Source organism: Leptosomus discolor, chromosome 2, assembly GCF_034619465.1.
Source record: "Leptosomus discolor isolate bLepDis1 chromosome 2, bLepDis1.hap2, whole genome shotgun sequence".
NCBI lineage: Eukaryota > Metazoa > Chordata > Aves > Leptosomiformes > Leptosomidae > Leptosomus > Leptosomus discolor.
Genome location: NC_141392.1, coordinates 29036846 through 29060365, shown reverse-complemented (window position 1 = coordinate 29060365; position 23520 = coordinate 29036846). Strand labels below are relative to the sequence as shown.

The 23520-nt window shown below is 39.2% G+C and overlaps 1 protein-coding gene across 1 annotated transcript in view; it reads right to left on the bottom strand.

Annotated features, from left to right (window-relative positions):
• Positions 1 to 23520, bottom strand: part of PLCB1 (phospholipase C beta 1) — a 399681-nt gene that overhangs the window by 60839 nt on the left and 315322 nt on the right. The window contains exons 19-29 of the mRNA XM_086460815.1: positions 22313 to 22467; positions 20452 to 20616; positions 18435 to 18534; positions 15563 to 15667; positions 14688 to 14797; positions 9720 to 9852; positions 8829 to 8882; positions 6793 to 7012; positions 2868 to 3045; positions 641 to 717; positions 460 to 549 (exon numbers count right to left, since the gene is read on the bottom strand). Coding sequence (XP_086316941.1) covers positions 460 to 549; positions 641 to 717; positions 2868 to 3045; positions 6793 to 7012; positions 8829 to 8882; positions 9720 to 9852; positions 14688 to 14797; positions 15563 to 15667; positions 18435 to 18534; positions 20452 to 20616; positions 22313 to 22467 — 1387 coding nt within the window. The remainder of the gene's footprint in view (positions 1 to 459; positions 550 to 640; positions 718 to 2867; positions 3046 to 6792; positions 7013 to 8828; positions 8883 to 9719; positions 9853 to 14687; positions 14798 to 15562; positions 15668 to 18434; positions 18535 to 20451; positions 20617 to 22312; positions 22468 to 23520) is intronic.

The following is a 23520-nucleotide window of genomic DNA, read 5'->3' as shown; positions in this document are numbered from 1 at the left end:
GCAAACCTTCCAGTCTGTTGCTGCTGTTTCTTCTGGAGAGCAGCTTTAACAGAGTTAAGAAGAAAAGATAACTCACAAAAAAACCCCTAAGTTGAGGTGAAATCAAACCCTTCAGGAACTGAAGCCATAGGTCTATTTATACTCAGAGCAATGGTGTCTGGATTAACAGCATCTTGGCAAATCACTCCATCATGCCACTCAGTAGCATGTCCCTGTACCACGCATCAGCACCTTTGCAGCTGACCCAGACTCTCAATGCTCACGGAACAGGACATTAGTTTAGTCCCAGAAATTAAATTAGTATCAGCAGAAGTAAGAAGGACTCCACTGCTCTGGTGGGTCTGACTAAAGGCTGTCTTGTATTTAGGGTTGAGACCTTTCTTTGATTTTCCATCTTTTGATGTGAAAAATCTTGCTTCTTCCTAACATGTAAGTATATGGATGTAGGAATATACTTACTCTTCCATTTGATTTTTATCCTTGGACTTTGCTTCTGTGATCTTCTCCTGCCTCTTCTTGTCCATTTTTTTCTTCAATTCTTTCTTTTCTCTAAAGCATAAAAAATAAAGGCAAGTTCAAAATGTCTCTAAACAAAAACCACACGGAGTAGTAATCAATTATAAGGGGAATAGCACCTTACTTTTCACATGTTTCTTTCAGTTTCTTTAGCTGGCTGTTCTGACACTCCTCTGCTACATCTGTCAACTTCTGAATAAGCTAAAAAAAAAAATCCCAAGAAACAAAAATATGTATTTTCAGCTAAACATCATGCATGCATCTAAGTTTCCTCAAAAGTATGTAGCAGACATGAAAGTGTTACACCATTCCCTGATTAATTACCAATGATCAAAAGCCAGCAAACATTCTTATCAGTGTAAATTAACTTTTAACTTGCAGAGTTCAGCCAGACTTGTGTATGTCCAGCTTACACAGAAACTACTACTTCTTTGTACATCAAGGTGATCTAGTTTCAGAATTTTAAACGTAAAACCAAAATACATTTTGCAGATTTTACCTTTGCCTATGATAATTAATAATGGTCACAAAGTGAATTTATGCAATATAAATTACAAGCTGAATTCCTGTGTTGCTGAATATTCAAGGTTTTCTGTGAGTGCTGAAAGCATTCCACTTGCATTGAGCATGGAACAGCTTGTATTTCAGGGTGGTCAGGTGGATACTGAAAATTCAAGCATGATAGCTGAGAAAGCTAAGCATAGATTAGCACAGCCTACATTTTGATTGCAGAATCACGGATTCAAAAAATCCGACTCGTTGGTTTGAAATCTGCTGTGCAGCATTGGGTCCAATCTCATTCATGCTGAAACTGCTGAAAAAAGCATGCTTGTGTTGGTGATGTTGACTGGAGATGACATGTGGACAAGGCTTGTGTGCAAGTTCAATGAATGCTGAATTAAAGTGGGAAATGGGAACAATTTGGTTTGATCACCCCCTTTAGTTTAAGCCTGATTCTGTAAAAGAATCCTCTCAGCATGATGAACTAGTGAATGTCTAATAATAATGCCTAGCTAGCCTGATCCAGCTTTTCATTCCTTAGATAAAAAAGAAAGATATTGACAAATAGGTCTCCTCTAAAAGAAAGACATCAGAGAATTTCTCTGATGCAAGGCAGATTTTAATTGGAATATTAACTTCTGTGCACCTCAGAGGGAAAACTGTCTGAAGGTTCTATGCTAAAAAAATAATTTATCGTGACACTGCCTAACTGGACAATGCTGAAAATACAACTTTGCTTTGAGAAATGCAATTTCCCATTTTGAAATAAGAAAGGCGTTAGCTTACAATATAAGCCTGACTATGTAGGTCTAAAATGGTTCCTTTTTATAAAAATTACAATCTCTGCGATGCAGGCAACAACTGTTACTTGAATGTGGACTCTCTCCCTGTGGGACAGGTAACCGTGCCCACGCACCCACAACTGGAGTAGCTGTGATTCACATACAACTGGTGATAAACAGGGCACCACTTGGGAACCACAGCTCCATGCTATTATCCATGAGAATGAATTCATGAAAAGGCCTTGCTGAGTGATACCCACACATATCACTCCTCTGACCTGCTCTTTTTTGGATGGTAGGGCAGAGTAGACAAATCATCCAACAGTAATGAGGCAAAACATCATATAACAAAAAAATCGTGAGAGAAGATTGTCTGGAGTTGAGAAACAGTTTGCACTCCCACAACACCCTTTAAAAATGTTATTTTCTGCCTGAGAATATCCATCAGCATCAGCTGCCATCTGCCCAAGCTCCTCTCTTTCCACTCAGAGGGCCTACGATCCTGCTGTAGTTGTCAGCCAAACTCCAGCTGTAAAAACACAAGCTGGCTTGGACTGACAGACACAAAATATTTCTTTGTGATATACAGACTATGTCCTGCACCCCCTTAAAGCATTCATCTGCAACAGGAACACTGTTTGGCACAACTCTGTGCCTTGTAGAATGTTTGAATCTATTTTAATTTATTTTCATGGTGTTTCAATTTATTTTTCAGCTAACCCTGCCTCCTTCAGTGCTGTACGTTTAAAAAAGTGGCAGAACAAAACGGGAACATCATCCAAAAGCTGCAGTAAACTGAGAGTTACGTAAACGAGAGGTAAGGACTCTGCATTAGCAGAAGCAATAGTCCTGTTGCCTTTCTGCCTTCCATCCAAAGCTTTCCAAGTTGTTAGGAGTTTTAGTGACAAAGTGACACAACAAACCCTTGAAGTTGCAGCAGATCACAGGGAAATCAAGCTTTGAAATGGACTCCAAATAAGAGGAAGCCCCACTTCATTATAATGTCATGCTGCTTTCATTACTCACCCTGAGATTGCTAAAGAAAAGCAGACAACATAACAAACGTACCAGCTTAATGTGCTCTCGTTTCTGGTACTTTTCACTGTAATACTGCTCCTGTCGGAGATTTAGCAGCTGCTGCTGTTGCTTCTCCTTCAGCTCGACCAGCTTCTGGGTCATTTCAGAGTCGAGTGCAGCTAATTCCTGTTCAATAGTTGAACTGTGGTCTGGGCTGCCTGCTTCAGATCTGCAAAGACACACACACAAGGTCTAAGTCACTAGGCATGTAGACTCTGCCGCATATTTAACCTTGTTTTTAAGGCAGCTGGTTAGCCCATTAAGAACTTTCTCAGCACCACATCTAAGGCCAAAAGACAATTTTAGCTCTAGTAAGTCCAATATTTTAATCTTTTAGGAAAAAAAAAAAGTGTCATTAGTTTATTAAATAAAATTAAATCTCATTTTACTAACCCATCATGGTGGTGTGAACCAGACTTAGTATAAACGAGCTGTAAATGCAACTGCCAAGATTTCCCATAAACAGATGCCCCTAGAACTTGTTTATCCACTTCCAGACATGTAACTTGAACTTCAAAGCTGCACAGTTCTCAACAGAAATGGTGAATGCTAAGTATTTTGAAAACAGAATCATCCTTGCACACACTTAGCAATAAATTTAAGAGCATAACTGTACAGCCGCATTTATAAAATGCTTCAAATGGTAGGAACATCCCTTTATTTGGTATTTTCTTCCCCCTTCAGGAAATGGCATGCATAGCACACACAGAGAAAAGTGCTCTATGGACTGCTGACTTTAGGAGGAAAGTTAACACCCCTCTGGGGAGTAAACTCAGAAAGGCAGCACATCCCAGCAAAGGAAAAATAAACTGAGGAAGCTAAAAAGCAACACTAAGGAACAGTCTGGTGTGGTTGTTTTTTCTTTCTTTCTTAAGACAGAAGGAAGGATAGATGTAATTGTGAAAGGAGACATGATGACACTAAACCATTAAAGGGAAAAATAAGGAGCAAAAGCAGTATTACTCTCAGGTCAGCACTAAACTAAACCCAAGAAAATATATTAAAAAAAAAAAAAAAAAAAGATTATGCCGTGTCCCTGCTCTGCTGCTGTACCTGGGTGTTAAATCAGTTGCCTGGGAAACCTCAGAGCAACGCATGAGATGGACAAAACAGCAAAACCTTGAACAGAGAGGGCTGACACTGTGAGAAAAATGAGTCTGCTAGTCAGAAATTTGCAGAGATTACAATGCAGAGAACTTGCTACACTGGCTGCCTCTCTCTCACAGGTTCAAGCTTGCAGCTGCTGTCATTAGAGTTACTTCAACCGAAATAATGTGAAGTCGCTTTCATCGGTCTGAGGATACAAATCACAAGGTAGCTTCTTTTTATTTCTTATATTTTTGTTGTATTTCAATATTCTGCTAAGAGGTTAAGTGGTGTCAGTGTGATAGGTGAGGATACTTTAAATATGGAGTCAGAAGACAGCATTAATGAACAGTAAAGTGAGCATACTATACCATTACACTATACATTTTAAAGCTGACATTTCTCGGGTATTTTGGGGAAAAAGAAATAAGGCCTATTTCTAAACACTGGCTAAAACACTAAGACTATCTTTTCAGAGACATAATCATTAAAGAAACTTCAGAATGCCACCAGCAAAACACTCGTGCATGTGTATAAACTGCAACCTTCCTTTGAAGCCAAAATGCTTTTATTCAGTCTTGGCCCAATTTTAGACACGGCCATGAAACATGGATTGCTTCTGCCCAGAGACAACACATTTTTATGGTAGGCTGATACAGAGACTCCTGATGTAGTAGTGATTTATACCTTGCAGTGACAGGCAAGTAGCTTCAGTAATAATTTAAAATGATAAAAATCACCTTTTTCCTTGGGATGCAGTATCCTATTAGAAGTCTGCTACTTGAGATTACATGTACTCGCTAGTTTGAAAATCCTGAAAAATATATTCCTGCCTTTTTAAAATTCAACCTCAGATTTTTTAACCTTCAGATTTCTCTGTATCTGCACATAAAACCTCACATCTCTGAAATCACTGTGACAGCTCCATGTAATAGACTGCAGGGTTTTTTTGCTTGATATAATGCATTATTTACGGTCAGATCATAACAAAATAAAAAACCAAAATCCTTTTTACTCAAAGATAAATAAGTAATTTTATTTATACAGTTTTATTTTCTGCTTAAATTTGAATAGAATATGCTGGAGAAAAGAACGAAACATGACGTTGTTTTGTCTGCCACTATTTGTCATGCACACTGATGACGGAAAATACAGTGAATAAAATATCACTGTGTCTGTAGCTGACAACCAGTCATTAAGTGAGTTTGTTAAACTCAAGTGTAGAGCCCAGAAGCCTGAAAACTGTTAAGGCCAGCTGAACATAGATATATTATGAGTGTTAAGATCTTATTAATCCCAATGACATTCTGTCATCGTGCAAGCATAAATGAATAAGCTCCTTCCTAGGAACAAGTTATGGCCTGAATCCCAGTCACTCATATTTAGAGGTACTGTCAACAAGGCTGGCAGTCAGAGCATGCTTATAGCTTTTTTTCTCTGATGGTCTCCTATCAAAAAGTATCAAGTAACTTTTTTAATGTTCATTCAATATGTTTATATTTAAGGACTGCAGCTATATGAATTTTATGTGAAACTTAAAGGACTTTTGTGCTTATCTAATCACTTAAAAAAATAAATTATGTTAAAATGAGGATGCTGCACTAATGGGAGAAATAAAAATTCAATTGCAACAGTATCAGACACTGATTGTACCTATGTGTGTATAGGTTTTGCTAGGAGCTAAGAATTGATCTTTATTAACATACAGTGCGCCTTACCATATGAACAAGACAATAATTGTGGAAAGATTGATAAGTCATAACAGTCTTGCATTTCAAACTGATAATGATACATACAACCCTCCTTTTTCATTATTACCTAAACAAATAATATAGAAATATCAGCACACACAAAGAGATAGGGCAATGCAAGACTTAGAAAGAGACACAGCACAGAAGGGGTGTGCACGAAGAGGCAAAGCCAAGCAACCAGTAAGAGATCCCCAAGTGGTCTGGATCAATCATAATTTAAACTGTAGTCAGATGTTAATAACTGGCAGGTGTTTCTTTCACCTGACTATATCTATCTGATGCCTTCTACTCTAGCGTAAGTTTTTTCCAGGGCTCTAACTTAGAAACTATGCTCTTCAACCCTAAATTCAGAATATCCATTTCACCCATACATAGCATAAAGGAGGACTAAATTTTGTTCCTTTTTTGACACTTGGGTCTCTTCCACCACCAGACAGCACACTGTGGTGGCCCAGAGTAAACCAACTGCTAATATGGGCAGGACAACCATGTGTGCTGGCTGCAAAAACTTCTTCCTTGAAAAAGGAGTTATATTATAATGTTATATTATTAAGCGTGGGGCAGAAATTTCCATGGGAGTGATATTCCTTCTCCTAAAGGAGGGCAGCATGGGAGAAGATGGAGTGCTCTGATAAAACATGCTGCAGTTAACCTGAGTAGGAAAGTAAACCACTTTATCCAGATAGGTTTGAGTTCTTTCATGCTGCAGTCTGGTTCCTGAACTGTCCCAGTATGTAGGGACAGCTTGCGACTAAGCTCACTATCTAACCAATGGGTGCTGTTGCCAGTACAGCTGAGTCACCTACTCATACCAGTGCTCTAGGGAAAGTCCCAAGATAAATACTGCATGCCCTCGTTTACAGAGAAAGGGGTATAACATGGTGGGCAACTTATCTGGCTTCTAGCAGAGAAGCTGCATGTCCATACGAAAGGCCATGACTTCATTTTACCTAGGAATTTTGCTGCTTTTGATTTTTTTTCTGTGCTCTAATGTCACTTCCATACCAATTGTCTACTACAAAGAAGATCTGAGTAAAGATCTCCAACACCAAGAACAGGAAAGCTATGGTTCAGCATACCTTTTCTTACTGTCTCTTTTTGCTGTTTTTTCTAAAACTGCTCTTCGTCGCAGGTAGTCATTTTGGATTTCATTATACTTTGCAGTGTGCTCTTTGATGAGGTCAGTGGTTTTCTTGTGGTGCCTCTTTACAAGGTCCTTCATTTCCTTGTAGTGCTTCTTTTGAAGCTTAACAAAAGACTTTTGTTGTTTTAGCTCCTCAATAGTCTGTGCTTCCACTTCTACAATGATAATAACAAAAGCCACTTCAATTTTCTAATAACGTACAATTTCCATCAGAGAACCCAGGAATTGCCATTAGCAGGAATGAAACAAAGTATGCTTATTTACTGCAGGCAAGTGAAATGTAATAGCTTAAACTGAGTAGACTTATCTGGAAATAAGCTAACCAGATTGAAAATACTGTGGCAAATGTAATTGATGTAAGAATTAGAAGTGAGATAAAAATTTAGAACACCAAGATGTGTAGCAAAATGAAGAAACACATACTTTCTTTCCTCAGCCCCTTTCAGATGCAAAAGATTCCCATCAGCCCAACGTATAAAAACATGATCTTACTTAGATACGACCACAGATCTTTTTTGTACGCAATGTTCCAACATTTCAAGTCTCCCTTCTCTCTGGATGGGCTACATAACATGCTGATGCCTAAACCTCCTTCATAAACAGTACTTAAGCTGCCTGCTCTCCTGCCTTGACCTGGGCACTGGCTGGAGGCATCTGTCCCAGTACCATCACAGCATCTTGGGAGAGACATCACTTCTCTCTTGATGGAGACCCTGAATCAAAGGAGCCATGGCCATCTGGTTGCCAGTTCAGCAAAGGATCGGTAGCTAAATGCTGAGAACTGTGACTCAGTGCTGTCACTCCAACAGCAGCTATGAATGATGTCCTGCTCTGTCAACTCAGTCACAGCTTGAGCTCAGTGTCCACTAGCCTGACCTGCACGAGCCTACCCCAAAGAAGGGAAGGGAGAAGGGAAGGGAGAAGGGAAGGGAGAAGGGAAGGGAGAAGGGAAGGGAGAAGGGAAGGGAGAAGGGAAGGGAGAAGGGAAGGGAGAAGGGAAGGGAGAAGGGAAGGGAGAAGGGAAGGGAGAAGGGAAGGGAGAAGGGAAGGGAGAAGGGAAGGGAGAAGGGAAGGGAGAAGGGAAGGGAGAAGGGAAGGGAGAAGGGAAGGGAGAAGGGAAGGGAGAAGGGAAGGGAGAAGGGAAGGGAGAAGGGAAGGGAGAAGGGAAGGGAGAAGGGAAGGGAGAAGAAGAGCTGGAGGGAAATAATGACTTGCATGATTTGGGGTCACAGCTCTGGAAAAGCCAGACTGAAGACCCTTTCCCAGACAACAGACTGATTGTATGAGGCCAGCAGGTACTCCCACAATCTAGTCCAGCCTCCTTCTACTTCACAGGAGGGACACTGAGTAAGAGGCTATCCATATGCAGAATTTCTTGTGTCTTATCTGTTTTCTAAATGCAGGCCTACTCAAGATTTGGACACGGAATGGGTTCTAATGTAGGAGAATGACGACAAAATAAACTGAGTTATGAGATTTGCAATCTAAACTAACTCCAAGCTGGAGGACATGACTCCCAATTGAACAGCAGAGCACTGTCTAACTGACAGGCCAGTTTGCTTAATGTAATGGTAATTTCGGTTTTGTAGGAGTGATGGAAATCCTGCAAGGCTAATGAAGATAAAACGGTTTCACTATTCACAATATTCAGGGCAAATTCACCTTCTGTTCTCATAACGATGCCCGTCTTTTGTCTGCATTATATGGTAACGTTGTGCTTGTGAAACTACAACAATGGGATATTTTTTAAAAATTCCCTGTTAGCACCCGATACCGATCACATAAAATGAGCTCAAACATTTAATGAATTCAAAGCTGAGGAAGAAAAAACAGTATGCACATTTTCTATGAGTTACTGCAGTCCTAATCACTCAAAGAAATGTCTAAGCTGGATGGCCTATTTCATAAAAAAAAATGTTTCTCTTGACAAAATGTGTATCATTAATGCAGTGTAAACTGTATATTCATTACCTGTGAGGACACTCTGAATAAGATCTTCTGTCTTTGCAGGTGCTTTCACCGAACCTAGAGTTAAAAGAGATAACTAATTCTAATTCTTTTAAAACAGCAGCCATTTTTGTGCTGCTTGATTGCATATTAAAATGTGACAGGCGACACAGGACATACACCGACATGAACATTTATTAATCATTTGAGAAAACACACCTCTTGAGCAGAAGAGCAGCAACATGGAAAACAACCAATCCTGTGAACCAACATGAAAAGGTAACCTTCTGAAAACCCACCTGAGCTTTGTTGTTTTACTTATGAGGAGGATGTTATTGAACTCAATGATACCAATCATGTCAGTCATTTAAGTGGTATTATGCTGATAGTACATCTTCCCTATATTATGATGTAGTACAAAATTTCTATATACAAGATGAATCCAGCTCCTTGGAAGTCAGTTAGCTCAAGCCTATGAAAACTGCAGTCATAAAATTACAAACACCGTGGTTTAACAAGCATTTGTTATAGGAGATATGTGAATATAAAACACTAAGTATCTAAGGCTGCATTTTCTGTGTGGAATAAGAGGTGACTACATGCACGAATTAGGCATGTTTGTAAAAACAATGATTCCTGCACTTGCAACAATAACAAAACCCCCAGCAAATCTTCCTGCTTGTAATGAACTTCAGTTCCACCACAAAAGCAACTCTTAAATAGAAGATATTTGTATATTTGAAGAAGACTGGCCCTAACAGCATACAAAAGTAGCTGGAAAAATTCTGCACATTTTATAAAAACAAACCAACCAAACACAGGCCCTACTTCTTCTTTAAACCAAAAGTACATGAAAAAATATTATCCAGATTTAATTTGAAAAGATGAGACTTTTTTTGTTTTCCTTTTTTTTACCTGGTGCTGGTTGGCTATGCACAACTTGAGTTGCCGGTTTCGGTGTAAGAGAAGCAGTGTAATTTACTCCATTTTCTGCTGGTGTGGGCCTAGGTTCATTGTTAGCCTCAGATGGTGCATCTCCGTGGTCAATCTGAAAATACATAATGATCTACATGACTCTTTCCAGCTAACAGACTTAAAATTATTTATTTGAAGGTCTAGTTTAGTCTCTTTTTTAAAATGTAAAATTCTGTAATGTTGTATATACATTATTCTAAAAGAAAAGAAAACAAAACATACCCTTAAGAGCCATGGTAATCCTGGTGGTTCATTTTTGCAGGGTAAATTTCAAGAAGAAATAGAACATGTATTATTCTTAAAAAGTATTTTTATTTTATGTGGCTATAACTCATCAGGGATGTTTTTTTTTAGTACGGTATATATTAGCTGCACCAGATAGGAAATCTGTGTTCTATTGAAAACCATTGTTCTCTGTCATAAAACCTTTCTAGAAATAATATAGAAGCTAGTGTAAAAATGCTACTCAAATCCCTGCTGCGAACAAAATGTGTACACAAAATTACTCTTAAATTTCACACACACAGCACTACTATTATTCACTGTTCTTACAGAACAGAGACATACTTCTGATTCCCAAGATCTTACATTCTTGTAATTACACTCCAAGGATAATATGTAAACAGCACCTCCATCCTCCTGCATAAATACATCTGTGGTATCCAAATATTTAAGCATTTTCCACAATTTTTCCTTCTTTCCAGTTTCCTAAAGGCTCAGGCTTACAACACATGTTGTACTATGCACTGAACACCTTACATTTTTCCTTGTGACCATCAGTTTTAAGCAAGCACCCAGCACTCAGCAGACAGAAGGTCATTCAAAGCAATTTTTATTTTGAGATGGCCAAGCCCTGCTTCCTGCTGTCCCTGAGAGGGGCCAGTTGCCATGGTGTCTCAGGGTAGTTTTGGATTTGTTCCTTCAGCTGCTTCCATTTCACTCTGATAGTAATCACATTACATGCAGAGGCAGGATACCACAGTTGTTGTTTTTTTCCCCTCGATTACTCCACACTTGTTAAATATCAGTCTGCACTGCATCAACACAAGCAAAATAGATTTTGATCTAACTGTTTTGTTCTGCTCCTGCTGCTGATTTCCTTCATCTCAGCCCTGACAACACACTGTATATTGCAAAAGGATTTCTATCTCAACAGCCTATTTCCACCAAAATTATAGGAGAGAGACACTATAGTCAGAAACATGATGCAATTGAAAACGAATGCCATCACATTCATTCGTATCAAGCAGGAATGACTGCAATAAAATAAGGAAAAACATGATCTAGCCAACATTTATGACAGTAGAACAATGTTGACGGGCAAAAGCTGTAGCTGTGAGAAACACAGAGACAAGGTTATCCCCTCAATTCTCCTTAAAATATACTCCTCACAGGATGCATTTCATTAATAAGAACTGTGTTTGCTATACAGATCATCAACATTAAATACCAATAAAGGTGAAATTCCTAACTTCTGGCAAGTTTGTGCCCCAAGTCACTGCATGGCCAAGTGGGTATTACCTTCTTTGTTTGGGACTAGGTTTGTATGTGGTGTGAAATGCTGCATCACAGCTTGTTGAGAAACTATTAATGTAGCCTGTCAGTTTTGGACATAAAACATCTGTTTTCAGAAACTAAAGCAGAAATGTGAGACAGGATCAGGAAGTGAATAAAGAGTAATTTTTACTACATCAAGCAATCTAATCTCATTAAAAAGCACTTTCTCTTCTCATAATTCATCACACAGAATGCTAAAGTAAACATGATTTTTCCTTAGTGGAGAATATTTTATGCTCTTTTTAAAACACGATGTAATCCAGCCTTGTAATTTATAGTTTTAATATTCACAGAAAATGCTTTATATTCCCCATGTTGCCATATGTTTTGCAAGACAGTATATTTATTAAGTAGAAAGACACATACCCATACAGGTACATATCTACATGATCTATTTTTAGTTCTACAGAGAAAAGGAGCCGCAATGTACTGGAGTTGGAAGATTGCCTCTGTGCTGCACTGTTAGACTAGTCGGGCAGTTCTTAAGTCAGTTTGCCTCTATCCACCTTGGCAAAGTATAAGCAAGTGTAAGCTTGGTCTCCCTATAAGAAGTGCCAGATCAACTTAATTTCCGTTACTGTAACTTGGTGTGGTATTTATGACTTGCAAAATTATGCCTGTATTTTCCATTTTAAGTAGTGGTATCAGATGCGCTAAGTGCAGCTGCTCTCCTAGAGGTGTTTTTGTTTGCTTTCCCTATCAAAATAATTTATTTAAGAAGCCAAATGCCTTCATTTGATTTATATCCAGGCATAGTTTTCATTTCAACACTGTTTTATGGGTAGAAACAACAGGTCAGAGGCTCTGCTGCTTCCACGTCCGACACATCAATGAGCCAGCAAGGCCTCCCAGCTCCCTGACTGCAGTGGAAATTCACATGCAACCCCAGGGACAGTACACCAGCAGGCGCAGCCAAAATGCATTTTAGTCTGACTAGCTTTTCTTAGACCCCTACACATTTCTGCTCCTGTGACTGTGGGGACGTAGCTACACCAATCTGCTTTAGGCTGGAATTAACTGACTCCAAGGAACTCTCTTCAAATTTCTATGGTTTATTCCTCCTGTCTGTAAAGGACACCAGGCAGGTGAAGAGAAGGCACCCTTTGCTACCTGTGCGCTCATTAACAGACAGTGCAATTTGAAGCCTAAAGAAAGGCTAATTTATTTGTCCAAAACAATTCACTATTAGGTAGGTTTTTTTGACTTCTGCTTTGCAAAAAGCCTGGGGAATTTCTTACACAGATCCAGATTAAACTTCTAGGTAGCAAAGAAAAATACTCTCATTTTTTCTGTGACAGCTGCAACAACACAGCTCAGATAAATAAAGGTGTGTGAGGGGAGGAAAAGAGGTGTGGGTAGGTAGAATCTCGGCTAGGAGTCAGCACAGCTTTGCACACAAATATTTTGAGTGTGTAAATTTGAAATTGTACACGCGAAAATTGAAGCCAGGTGCACTTCTGAGTAAATTTCTGGCAAATGCACTTGCATTTAGCTATGCTGCCACTGAGTGTACTTGCAATTATTAACTGATGTGATTCTTGTGAGCCAATGTAAGTGAACAAAACAGTCAGGCCGGCTGACTGATGAAGAACATGTGATCATCACATAACATGATCATGCAAATAAAGATTTCCAAGCACAGACCAGCTGCCAAGTATCTTACCCAGAATGGGTGTTTATAAATAGAAGGTAACAATGGTGTATTTAGATTGCCACTTAAAGTGGCAATTTCATACCTGTCCCTTGCTACTGTATCTGACCAAATGGTTACACATTTTTAGCAAATGCACCACTACGGTCATTTCAGTTTTCTTTTAAAAAATACTTCTCTGCTACTCCAAAACAAGCTCCTTTATCCTATGAGCTTTCAAGCTCTTTGACATATGGTAGCACTACCTGAGCACTACAATTCATCTTTCCTTCTTCCATTTGCTTCAGAAGATAACTCTGTGACAGAATTTTTCTAACTAACAAATAAGCCTGTACAGACCAGGAAAATCTGTACTTTTTTCAAAAGTAAAAATGACCTCTAAGGTATTTAAAGGAGTATGTTAAAAAAAGACTTTGCTATTAAAATAGAATCTCATGTGTAGAGCGTCCTAGATAAATGTCTAAGATACTATTGAGCATTTCAGAGTGTCCTCATTCAGCCGAACTTGTGACACTGCACAAAGAGTAAATTGTTGGCCACTGAATCGTAATGACTTTCAGTCATCTGGTCTGCTTTGGGAATGTATTCTTGGTTACAAAATCTAGTTCAATGAGGCTTTGCACATCTGAGAATTGAAGAAGACAGGCACCAGAGCCGAGGGCAGTTTAGGATTATAAAGCGTTTCTTTATCTTCGTTAGAGACCTGTACCGAGTGCCTTTTGATTCACATGATATGCCCAACATCTGACACAAGCAATCTTTACAAGACAAGTTTGATATTTCCAAACACTGCTCGAAGATGTCCCAATGACAATGTCTGGAACACAGAGACTGAATGTTTGAACGTGCATTGAGTTTATCAGAAACCAAAGCTGAACCGCCAGTACTCTCAGTTACGCTCAAAATAACGTCTATGCATTTGTATGCACAACACCTATAACTAGAGAGAATAATCAGGTTTATAAGTTAGTCCGTAGGTAACCACATATACACAGATACCTAACAGATGAAAATGTGGCTCCCATAGCATTCAGCTAAACTAGAATAGGCCTGAACATTTATTTACTCTATGGTCTCCTTCCTCTTCATCTCTCTAAGATCTATGAAGGGCTGGATCAGCTGACCTCCAGAGGCCCCTTCCCATCTAAATTATTGTATGATTATACTGGGTCTCTTTAGGGCACATTTGCTCATGGAGGATGTATAGAGACATCATAATCTGAGATACATGAATGTTTCTGAACAGAACAACCTCTCCGGAAACAGAGCCTAAAATTTTGGAAAATTTGTAATATTTTCAGGAAAAGCCACTGACACAGAGTCATCTTTTTTGTAAGCGGAACTTCAGCATCACACTGGAAAACAATCGGCAACAACTTAGGAACATTTAATTTACTGCATAACAAAGCTGCAAATCAGCATATACATAACATAGTTTTTCATTCAGCTGTCAGTGTCTCTCTACCTCTGAACAGCAACTTGTTCCACGCACAACATGCTGCTGTCAGTGAAACCACACACACAGTGCAAACCTTCTCGGCTGTAATGTACCCTAGTTTCATTCTAGGCGATACGCTTACAGGTGTCCAAGTAATCAACACATACAATTCCCAGGGACTTTCAATATTTGTCTTTCTAAGCAAAGTAGGTGCTTTTAAATACTGTAACATAATTTGCAGAGACTCTGAAACCTCCCTTACCTCTTTCTTTACCTCTTCTTCATCCTCCAAAGTCAGTGCGGCCAGTTGTTTAGCTCTCTGCTCCATCAAGTTTACGTATCTGATTGGATTGGATAAGGCCTCGATCACATCTAGAAATAACGCATATCCTTCAGTTTCAAACCTCTTATGTTATGGTTGCAGTGCTCCTCAGGTTTTAAGAAAGAGACAGTATTTTTTGTACAGAGCTGCTGCTGATAGGTACTGCTAGGTCCTGGAAACAACAGTGGAGGGGAGTACACCATCACACACAAATACTCTAGCACAAACCTTCTTTGAGTTTGTGCTTGGGTCTCGTGGATGGGCATTTTCTGCACAGTGTTTTATGAGGGAATTTCAAAGCTTGCAGCATCAGCCAATTAGGATCCTGCTTCACATGAGGCACAGAGGAGCATTAGCAAAAAATCTTGCTTTTTTAAAAAACAGCTATACAGAATACTCTTTCTCCATGAAGATGCACAGTATGGTCTTTAAACCTATCCTTGTTTAGAACTGATTCCAAAATACAATGCTCTTCATTAAGCATGGCACTTCGCTTAGGAAACAGCTACATACTACTGTGTCATATAAGCAAAGTTTCATTTGTGTTTCAATGGCAAATACCTGGGGTATTTCCTCCTTCAGAGTTACACAAGGACTGCTGAAAATAAAAGAGCTGGTCCTAAACCTAAACCTCAGGCAGGCTGCCGTAAATCAGGCCATCTTGTATGAGTGACGAGATATAATGATCCATCAGATGCAGAGGTTTGTTCACAGAAATGTTATACTAATATGGCAAGTCATCTACACTTATATGCATTCAATTTGCATTTCAATTAACCTTTATATTCCCCAGTAGGAAAATGTGACTGAATTACCTGCGTAAGTATCAGGTACATAGTCTTTGACTTCTATGTACACAAAGAGAGCTGGCAGTGTCAAAGGTTGGTTCCTCTCATTCCTCAAACAGATGTAGTGATAGCCTACAAAATAAGAAACAATCAGTTCAGAGCATAAACTCTTCCACAGGCACTTCCAATGTAATGTTGCTATCATTTGTTATTTATAGTGTGGCTCCAACTGAGCAAGCAACCCCAGGGACTTCTGATAGGGAAAGATTTACCTGAAGAGTTTCAGAGAGAAGTATATAGACAACGGAATATTAGACAGGCACATGACACTGCATTTACATCTGTGAATAATGCTAAAAGCAGTCATTTATACAATTTTTGATTCATTCTTTTTTATTACCTCTGGCTGGATTTTCTTTTTTAGTTTCATAGCTCTTATTTAATTTTCAAAAGTGATCCTTGTAGTACTCAAGAATCTGAATAGCCAAGTAGAACTGAGATGTAATAGTCCACCCACAAGACACTATTTAATTTAAAAATACACAATGTGGCACTGTTATCTACAAAGTGTGTGTGTTTATGAAACCTATCATGTGACCGATCATAGAAATATATCTGGAAAAAAGAGTACTTTCAGACTGTTTTGAAAGCTGTCTGTCATGTAGGAGTGAGGGTATGCATTACAGCGTGGCTTACCAAGTTAATGGCGAGGCGTTACAGATGGGGCAGCCCCAAACCCTTTCTCCCAGCCACCTACCACCATCTCCTGCTCTTTCTCTTGTTCACTGACACTTTTCTGACCTTGTAGATAGGCAGCTCAGCAAGCTAAACTCTGTAAAAAGCAACCTTCAGAAACTGCAGACTCTTCAGAAGAGTCTTCCATCAATTCAGTTCCCCAAAACGCCTCACCATAAGGTCAGAAGTATTAATGCCAGTTTAAAGACAGTGATGGAAGTGCACACATAGGAACGGGAGAAAAGGACTTCCAGATCCAACAAACTCTTACAGCACTGCAAAGCTGCATCCTCTGCCTCACAAATTGGTGCCTCTCGTAGCACGACTGAAGTTGTTCTTCTAAGGCATGATTATGGAGCTGCTCATATGAGTAGTTTCAAGATACAAGTCACTTATTGGGGGGGATCCTCACTTGGCTGATGTGAACAAGTTCCTCTCCAAGTAATGGTTAAATCCTTGCTTTGGGAATAATGGTAATTCTGTGGATTTGCGTGACAGTATGGTATAGTTTTCAATAATGTCTCAGAAAGGGAGAAATTACATATTACAAAGGTTTCTCAGTTCTCTCAAGCTCCTCCAGCAAATTTTCAGCATGTACACAAACTAAAGTCAACATGCTGTTCTCCATCACATGCTGTAAACTAAAGATTACTGGAGTCAAAAGCACAGAAGATAGGCCTGCGGGTAAAAGCTCTTGAAAGTCCTTGTATGATTGAACACAGTGGCCTTTGTTCTAAAAAGCACAAGCTTAAAAGCAGGTACATGATTCAGTGCTCTGCTGAATGGACTCTGCTGCATGAAGGGTGAGTGTCATGAAAGGTAATCAGCTGTGGTAAGCTCACTTCCACCAGAAGAGGGAAATCATTCACCTCCCCCTTTCTCCTCTCCAGCCACCTATCTTCCTCCAGAGCTAGGCAGATCCTCCATGAGGCAATTATATCCATTAAACCAGTAGGAAACAGTGGAGAGTTTTCTGCTGGATTGATAAGCTGAGCTGGCTCAAAAAAAAGATGTGGAGTTTGGCAGAGCTGTCACAACAGAATGGCCAGGGATGCATTGCAAAGAGCAGGGTAGAGAGAAGGGAAGGAGAAGTGACAACTGCTGAGGAAATCCTGAAGCAGCCACCTCCCATGGCCAGCCTGTTTGCATTGGCAGTGAAGCCATGAGATCGACACTAGCTAAGACAAAACTGCTTGGAGCTCTTCTTAGAAGAGCTCTGACATCATCAGCCATAAGAGAAGGGACAGATTTATATTTCACCTGAGATCAGGTCTCCAGGAATAATATGGACAACAACTGTTAAATACAGGGACACGTAAGTTTTGTGCTGCTGCTGGAACTGGCTAGATTAGGTACAGGGTAGGCATGTATATTCCTCCTTTTCCACTGTGAGTGAAGCTGGGAGCATGTTCATGGCCTATATGCCTGCCCTAATTTAGCTTCCTCCCCTCCTCTCACTGGCAAACCTGGCGCTGAAGTTAGACACTTCTCTTGCTCAAAATGCCAATGTTACCGCATCTTTCTGAAACATGATCTCTAACAAGTCTCTGGCCTGGAAAATTAGTGCTAAGTTGTCACATAGACGAGTTTCAGTTAAGTGGCCACTAACTGTAATAGAAATAACTATGTGATTTGGAAGAGATCAGTAATTTTCCTCTTTTTTTTTTTTTTTTTTACATTTTCAGCAGTAAAGATCAAAGTCATTTTGGGTTGATGTAAAAGGTTTTGCAGAGATACAACAGTTTGCATATAGGTCAGTCCTTGCATGCATGCAAAAATTACGTTAGTGTATTTTGTTTTCATTCCCAGCAATCTTCCATTCTCAGAAAGATGACATCAAAATTGGCTGTTGCTGCCCTCTTTCCTCTTAAAAGTGTACAATTGCACTTTTTAGCAGAGAACTGTGAACATGCAGTTGATCTACTGCTGGAGTTGAGCAAGTGCCAACCATGCCTCTAACGCTTAATTCTATTGGTTTTCCTGGATCACTACACATTTAGATTTCTGGTGAAATATGGTATTTTCCTTTTCAAAGTTGAGATAATTATTCAAATCCGTAGTTGCTATAAATCTGCAGAGTGGCTGCTGATTTACAGCAATGGGATTCTGGTTTGCTACTTCTTTTCACTATACAATGTCCGTCTCAATGGAGAAGGAAGTTTACCTGGTCGAATTGCTGAGACTGGTAATATCCGATGACCAATAAATTTCCCTCCTTCTTCATACACCGCTAGCCTCAAACATGCCAGGGAAGGTAAAACGACCTAGAAGGCAATAATTGTTGCATTATTAACCTTCTGCTCTGAATGAAACATCTCGTTCCAGACATAGGCTATACAGCAGACAGAAAGTTCAGTCTAGCAGACAGTAACATCTACACATCCACAGGAAGGTCTTACCATACAAGAGGTCAGGGTGTGTGCACCTGTGTGTTAAAATAACTCTCACAGAAACATTTTTCAATCAAGAAACTTGAGGTGGGATGTGTGTATAGTATGTTGAACCGAGCAATTTCACCTTATATTTTCAATATGATACAAGGGACTACAGCAGCTCAACTCCTATCACACTTGAGTGCCGCTCTGTTTTCTGCCTGTTAGCCACAGCCCTACAGTTTTTTTTCCTTTGTGTTTGTGCCAACGGGATTACTTGCTTCTAAGAAAAGTCACTGATAGGCATATTAGTGTTGAAAACTCAACAAGCAACTCAAACTGTTTTACGGAGTGCAAATGTATGAATTACATGAACCATGTCAACCCCAGCAGAACTTTCCAGTGCTGCAGCATATTCTCTGGCTGGGCTAAAGAGGTTTAATCAGACAGGATGTTTACTAGCCTCAGATGCTTTCTTGGCACTACATAAGAAAGAAGGCCAAACAGTGAAAAAAGAAAACAAGAAATCAGAAAAGGTTACTAAACTACCCTACTAAGATATGAATCTTTAATATTACTTTAAAAAAACGTGTATCGTAATTCATCTCATTTTCTTACTTAATGCAAATACGCAAGCAAATACACATATTTTTAACCTGGGCACAGATACGCATTTTTTGAGAACATACACTAAAATTTATCTAGACAACGAAAGGAAAAAAAAAAAGCAACAATTAAAAACTAAAAGCTTCTCTAATTTATTTTCAGCATTACTAAAAATAGTAATCGATGCTTGTCTGAACACAGAGGCAGTCAGGCAAGATCGTTAACTAAATAAAGAAATGAAGTACACTAATTAGAAGTTCATTACAGAAGAAAAATGCTAGTGATGTTTCCAAACTTAAACTCTGGCAGACTGCCAAAAGAAAGTCATTCAGAAGGCCAAATATTAAGGGAAAAGGGCTGTACTCCCTAGAAAGCAGGGCTGCAAGTACCAATTGTACCAACAGCTCTGTGAACTACATTTGCTTAGAGAAATATGAAAGAAATTGTTTTACAAACACCTGGACTCAGGATCCATTTAACCACAGTGCCTTATAAGCAAAAGCCAGAGATTCTGTTTAAAAACTGGCTGCAAGTATATTGCGAAGCACAGCAAGACGTTCATGTTGCACAATCCTAAAACATGTCCAGTATTTTCTGCTTCCTCAAAGTTTAGAGACTTGAGTCTGAGTAATACTGTTCAAATTGCATGAGCAACTCAGGAGCCTACGTCTCATTTCAAGTGGATGGGATTTATGTGATTTCATCACCTACGCTGTATTTACGTAGTGCAATCTAGTGCTGAGCAGAGAGAACAGATTGCTTTATATGTGCTAGCTTGGACAGCCAGATTGTTATAGCTGTATTCACATCGTCTTGCTCGCAGGTCAACAGAAGGCTGTTCAGCCGAAGCAAAACACCATGGCAATTCAGCTGAACTGCTGCTGGGATCTGCGCTCGCTCGTTCATAGCATGGCACGGCGCAGTGCCATGCAGATGAGTTTATCGACATGTCTGCTGCTTCCAGTTGTGTCAGTGAAACAATCAAGGTGACTTTAAACTCATTTATTTTAATAGGACCTGGCATGGCTAGAGTAGCAAAATTAAACCAAAAGTGGTTAATAATAAACAGTTCAAGAAATAAGTGTTCAGAATCTCTTTTTCTTCTTTCTAACAAATGCAAGTTTCAGTAAACCACAGAATTACCCTAGTGAACAGTGATAAAACAAGAACAATGCACATTTGGGAAGCAAGTGTTACACTGACCTTCTTAAACACTATGGTTTCCTCTTCCCAGACAGGATTAACTGCATTGCCTTGAGAGGTCTTGGTCTTCAAAGCTTTTCTTCGTGTATCCACAGGCAGGCCAAACATGTCGACTTCTACATAGGTACCAACTTTTTTATCAGAAAGGAACTGACCTGAAATTATCTAAAACCAAAACAAGGGAGGATCACTAGAGATGGCTTTTGGATTAGGAAACGAGAGGCTGAAATGCAGACAGATAATTCTCATTAATGATCAGATAGTATGCATTTAAAATAAAACCAAAACAAAACCAAAACCATAATAAACAAAAGACCTGTTTAAAGTTGCAGACACAGAAAAACAACTTAGGAGGTCCGGTTTCCTGTGACCCTGTGGTCCTGAATTCCCCCGTCAGTGGTAATTCCCTCAGGAGGAATACTCATTTGGATCTCATCCTCAATCTAGCTGTCTATTTCCACAACATGGTATCTTTGAGAACTCTACCTTCTATCCAGTTTCAATAACAGGTTCAAAAACTGCTGGAAGAAAAGCAGGAGAGAAACTACATATGCTTTTAACTGCAAGGAAGAAAACAAGCTAAATAAGGGCTCTTCACAGAGGGTGAGTAGTTTCACCGAGAAAACAAAACAACTACAAAATAGCTGGTCTTCTACAGTTCTTATTTTTAACAGGAAATAAAACTCTCAGCTCTAAAAAGTTGAGAAAGCTCTGCAATTGCTTCAGAATTGAAGAGGCACAGGACTATGTAGCAGCGTCACTTCACCTTAACAAACTGAGGCTTGCCTAAAGCAAATCTGACTCTCTTCTCAGCTGTATCTTTTATGGTCATTGACATTATAACCAGCAGAGTCTTCACCAAGCAGACAGAAGCAGCTGCCTTCTGACAGCTGTCTCACGACTCCTGGATGCTCATTCCTGTTAAAAATGCTGTGCATCTCGTAATAGCTATTGAACGACTTCCACCTCCATTTACTAAAATTGCAGAACAAAGTGCCTCTAAACCCACAGGAGGGAGGAACTGAAAGCTTCCATGATTACAGGTCACCACAAAAGGTCATTCCCACACACAGTGATCTTTTTTTTTACCAAGCATGTCATCAGAACATTACTGTATTCATATCCCTCCCAGCACTGCTCTGCTACACTTGGGTCTGCAGTCTGAGAGGAAACACTTGTTTTCTTTCAACAAAAACAGAAGGATATTTTGCAGGTGGATTCTACGATACGGATACTGTTCTAAGGGACAAGTCCATTAAAGAAATAACAGGATTTCAGAAAGTTTGTGTTTTTATAACTAAAGAAGCACCAAGTATAAATTTGTGATCGCGTCATAGCCAATGCAATCTATCCCTCTAGACACTAATACAAGTACTTCTCAATTTGCAGGTTCCTGGCAATCTGTGAACTTCATTACAGGTCCTTAAAAAGGAACAAAGAAAAGCAAGTTGGCAATGAATTGCACCTGATGTTTATGGTTCCACAGTTCTTCTGGAGAATTTCTAGGGAACCAGAAAATGTATTTATACTAAAGTGTAGTGTTGTCGCTATCGCAGTCCAACCTACCACTTTGTAACAGCATGTTTTAAACTCAGCCCTTTGTTACTAAAAACCCAGTGAAACTACGCCTAAATCCATTCAATTCCCACTTACTTCTATGGAAAATAATACATACAATAAAAACACATTTATTTATCCTACAACATGAAATGCAAGGCAGAATTTAAAAATGAAATGTCACTCCATTAAATGAAATGCATTTTCTTGACTTAGTATAGTCATTTGCTAGGCCACTGCACAACAGAAATAGGTCTATGCTCTGACATTGTCATGAGAGCACTTTCACCAGCTGTGTACGTACCTTGACAGACAAGGTGTTAGCTACTATTCCATCCACTATACTTTCAGTAAATGGATCAAAGTGTTTGTCTGGTCTTCTCATGAATTCTGGCTTTAACCTGTATCCACTTTTGCCATTGTACTCATACATTCCCATGTTTATTTGCATAGACAAATCTAGGTGTTAAAAAATACTGGTAAGAATTGTGTTCTGGATAGATAATAATTTAAAAAGCAATAAAATAATAACAATTATTGTAATTTCAAACTGACTGTAATGTAAACAGCTATTTATGGCACACTGTTGCACTAGAGCCCTCAGATGTGATTGCAGCCACCCTCTTGGATTCTTTTGACAAGAAAAAGACATCTCTAAGACATCTTTCAGAGACTACTCAATAGATAACATTTTCAAATTTTAAAAGAAGCCTCGAGACTTAGGTTTTGAGTCCCTCAGTGTTGTACTGATTGTGCTGTTGTACCCAACCCACCAGAGTACTTATGTTTCTAACCCTTCTAACATCAGACACTGGTTGCCTGATACTTGGTTGAAACTTGGCCAGAATGGTTTTTATTGCTCTGCAGACTCCCAGTCTGTGTGGGATTTTGCCTTCCAGGGACAGGCAGTGTTGTTCATGGGCACAACTGGAAAGGAAAAAGTGAATGATACCACAGTACCATGTACTCAGAGGCAGAACATGACCAGGATATATCCTGGGATGCAGCAGATGGAAATACCTGTATGTCTCAGAACACACATAGCCTTGGTAGACAACACATTCTATTTCAAAAGTGACTTATGCCTCTAGGAGCCAAAATGTTTTTGTTTCCTAAAAACTCACTTTTAAAGTGGAATTTGCTATCTAAGTCCCTTATGTCTTGGTATAACGAGATTTTGGAAGACATAGAGAAAAAAATAATCCCTGCCAGATCTGACATGTGGCTCAATGGTAACCACTTAAAAATGATGACAATATGGAGGGCATTATGTATGTGTATTATACCAGGTACAGCATGGTAATAATGAACAGTTTTAGTTAAAAAAAAGAAAAACAACAAAAAAACTGTGTTAAAAATCTTAATTAACAGCTTTGTAGTATCATTCAACCACTAGACGTGTTTTGATGCATAAAGCCTTTCCTACCTACAAATCAGAAACTGTATCAAATAAGTGGAAATTACAGCTTACAAAATCCAGAGAATGGCATAACTTACCTACAGAAAATCCAA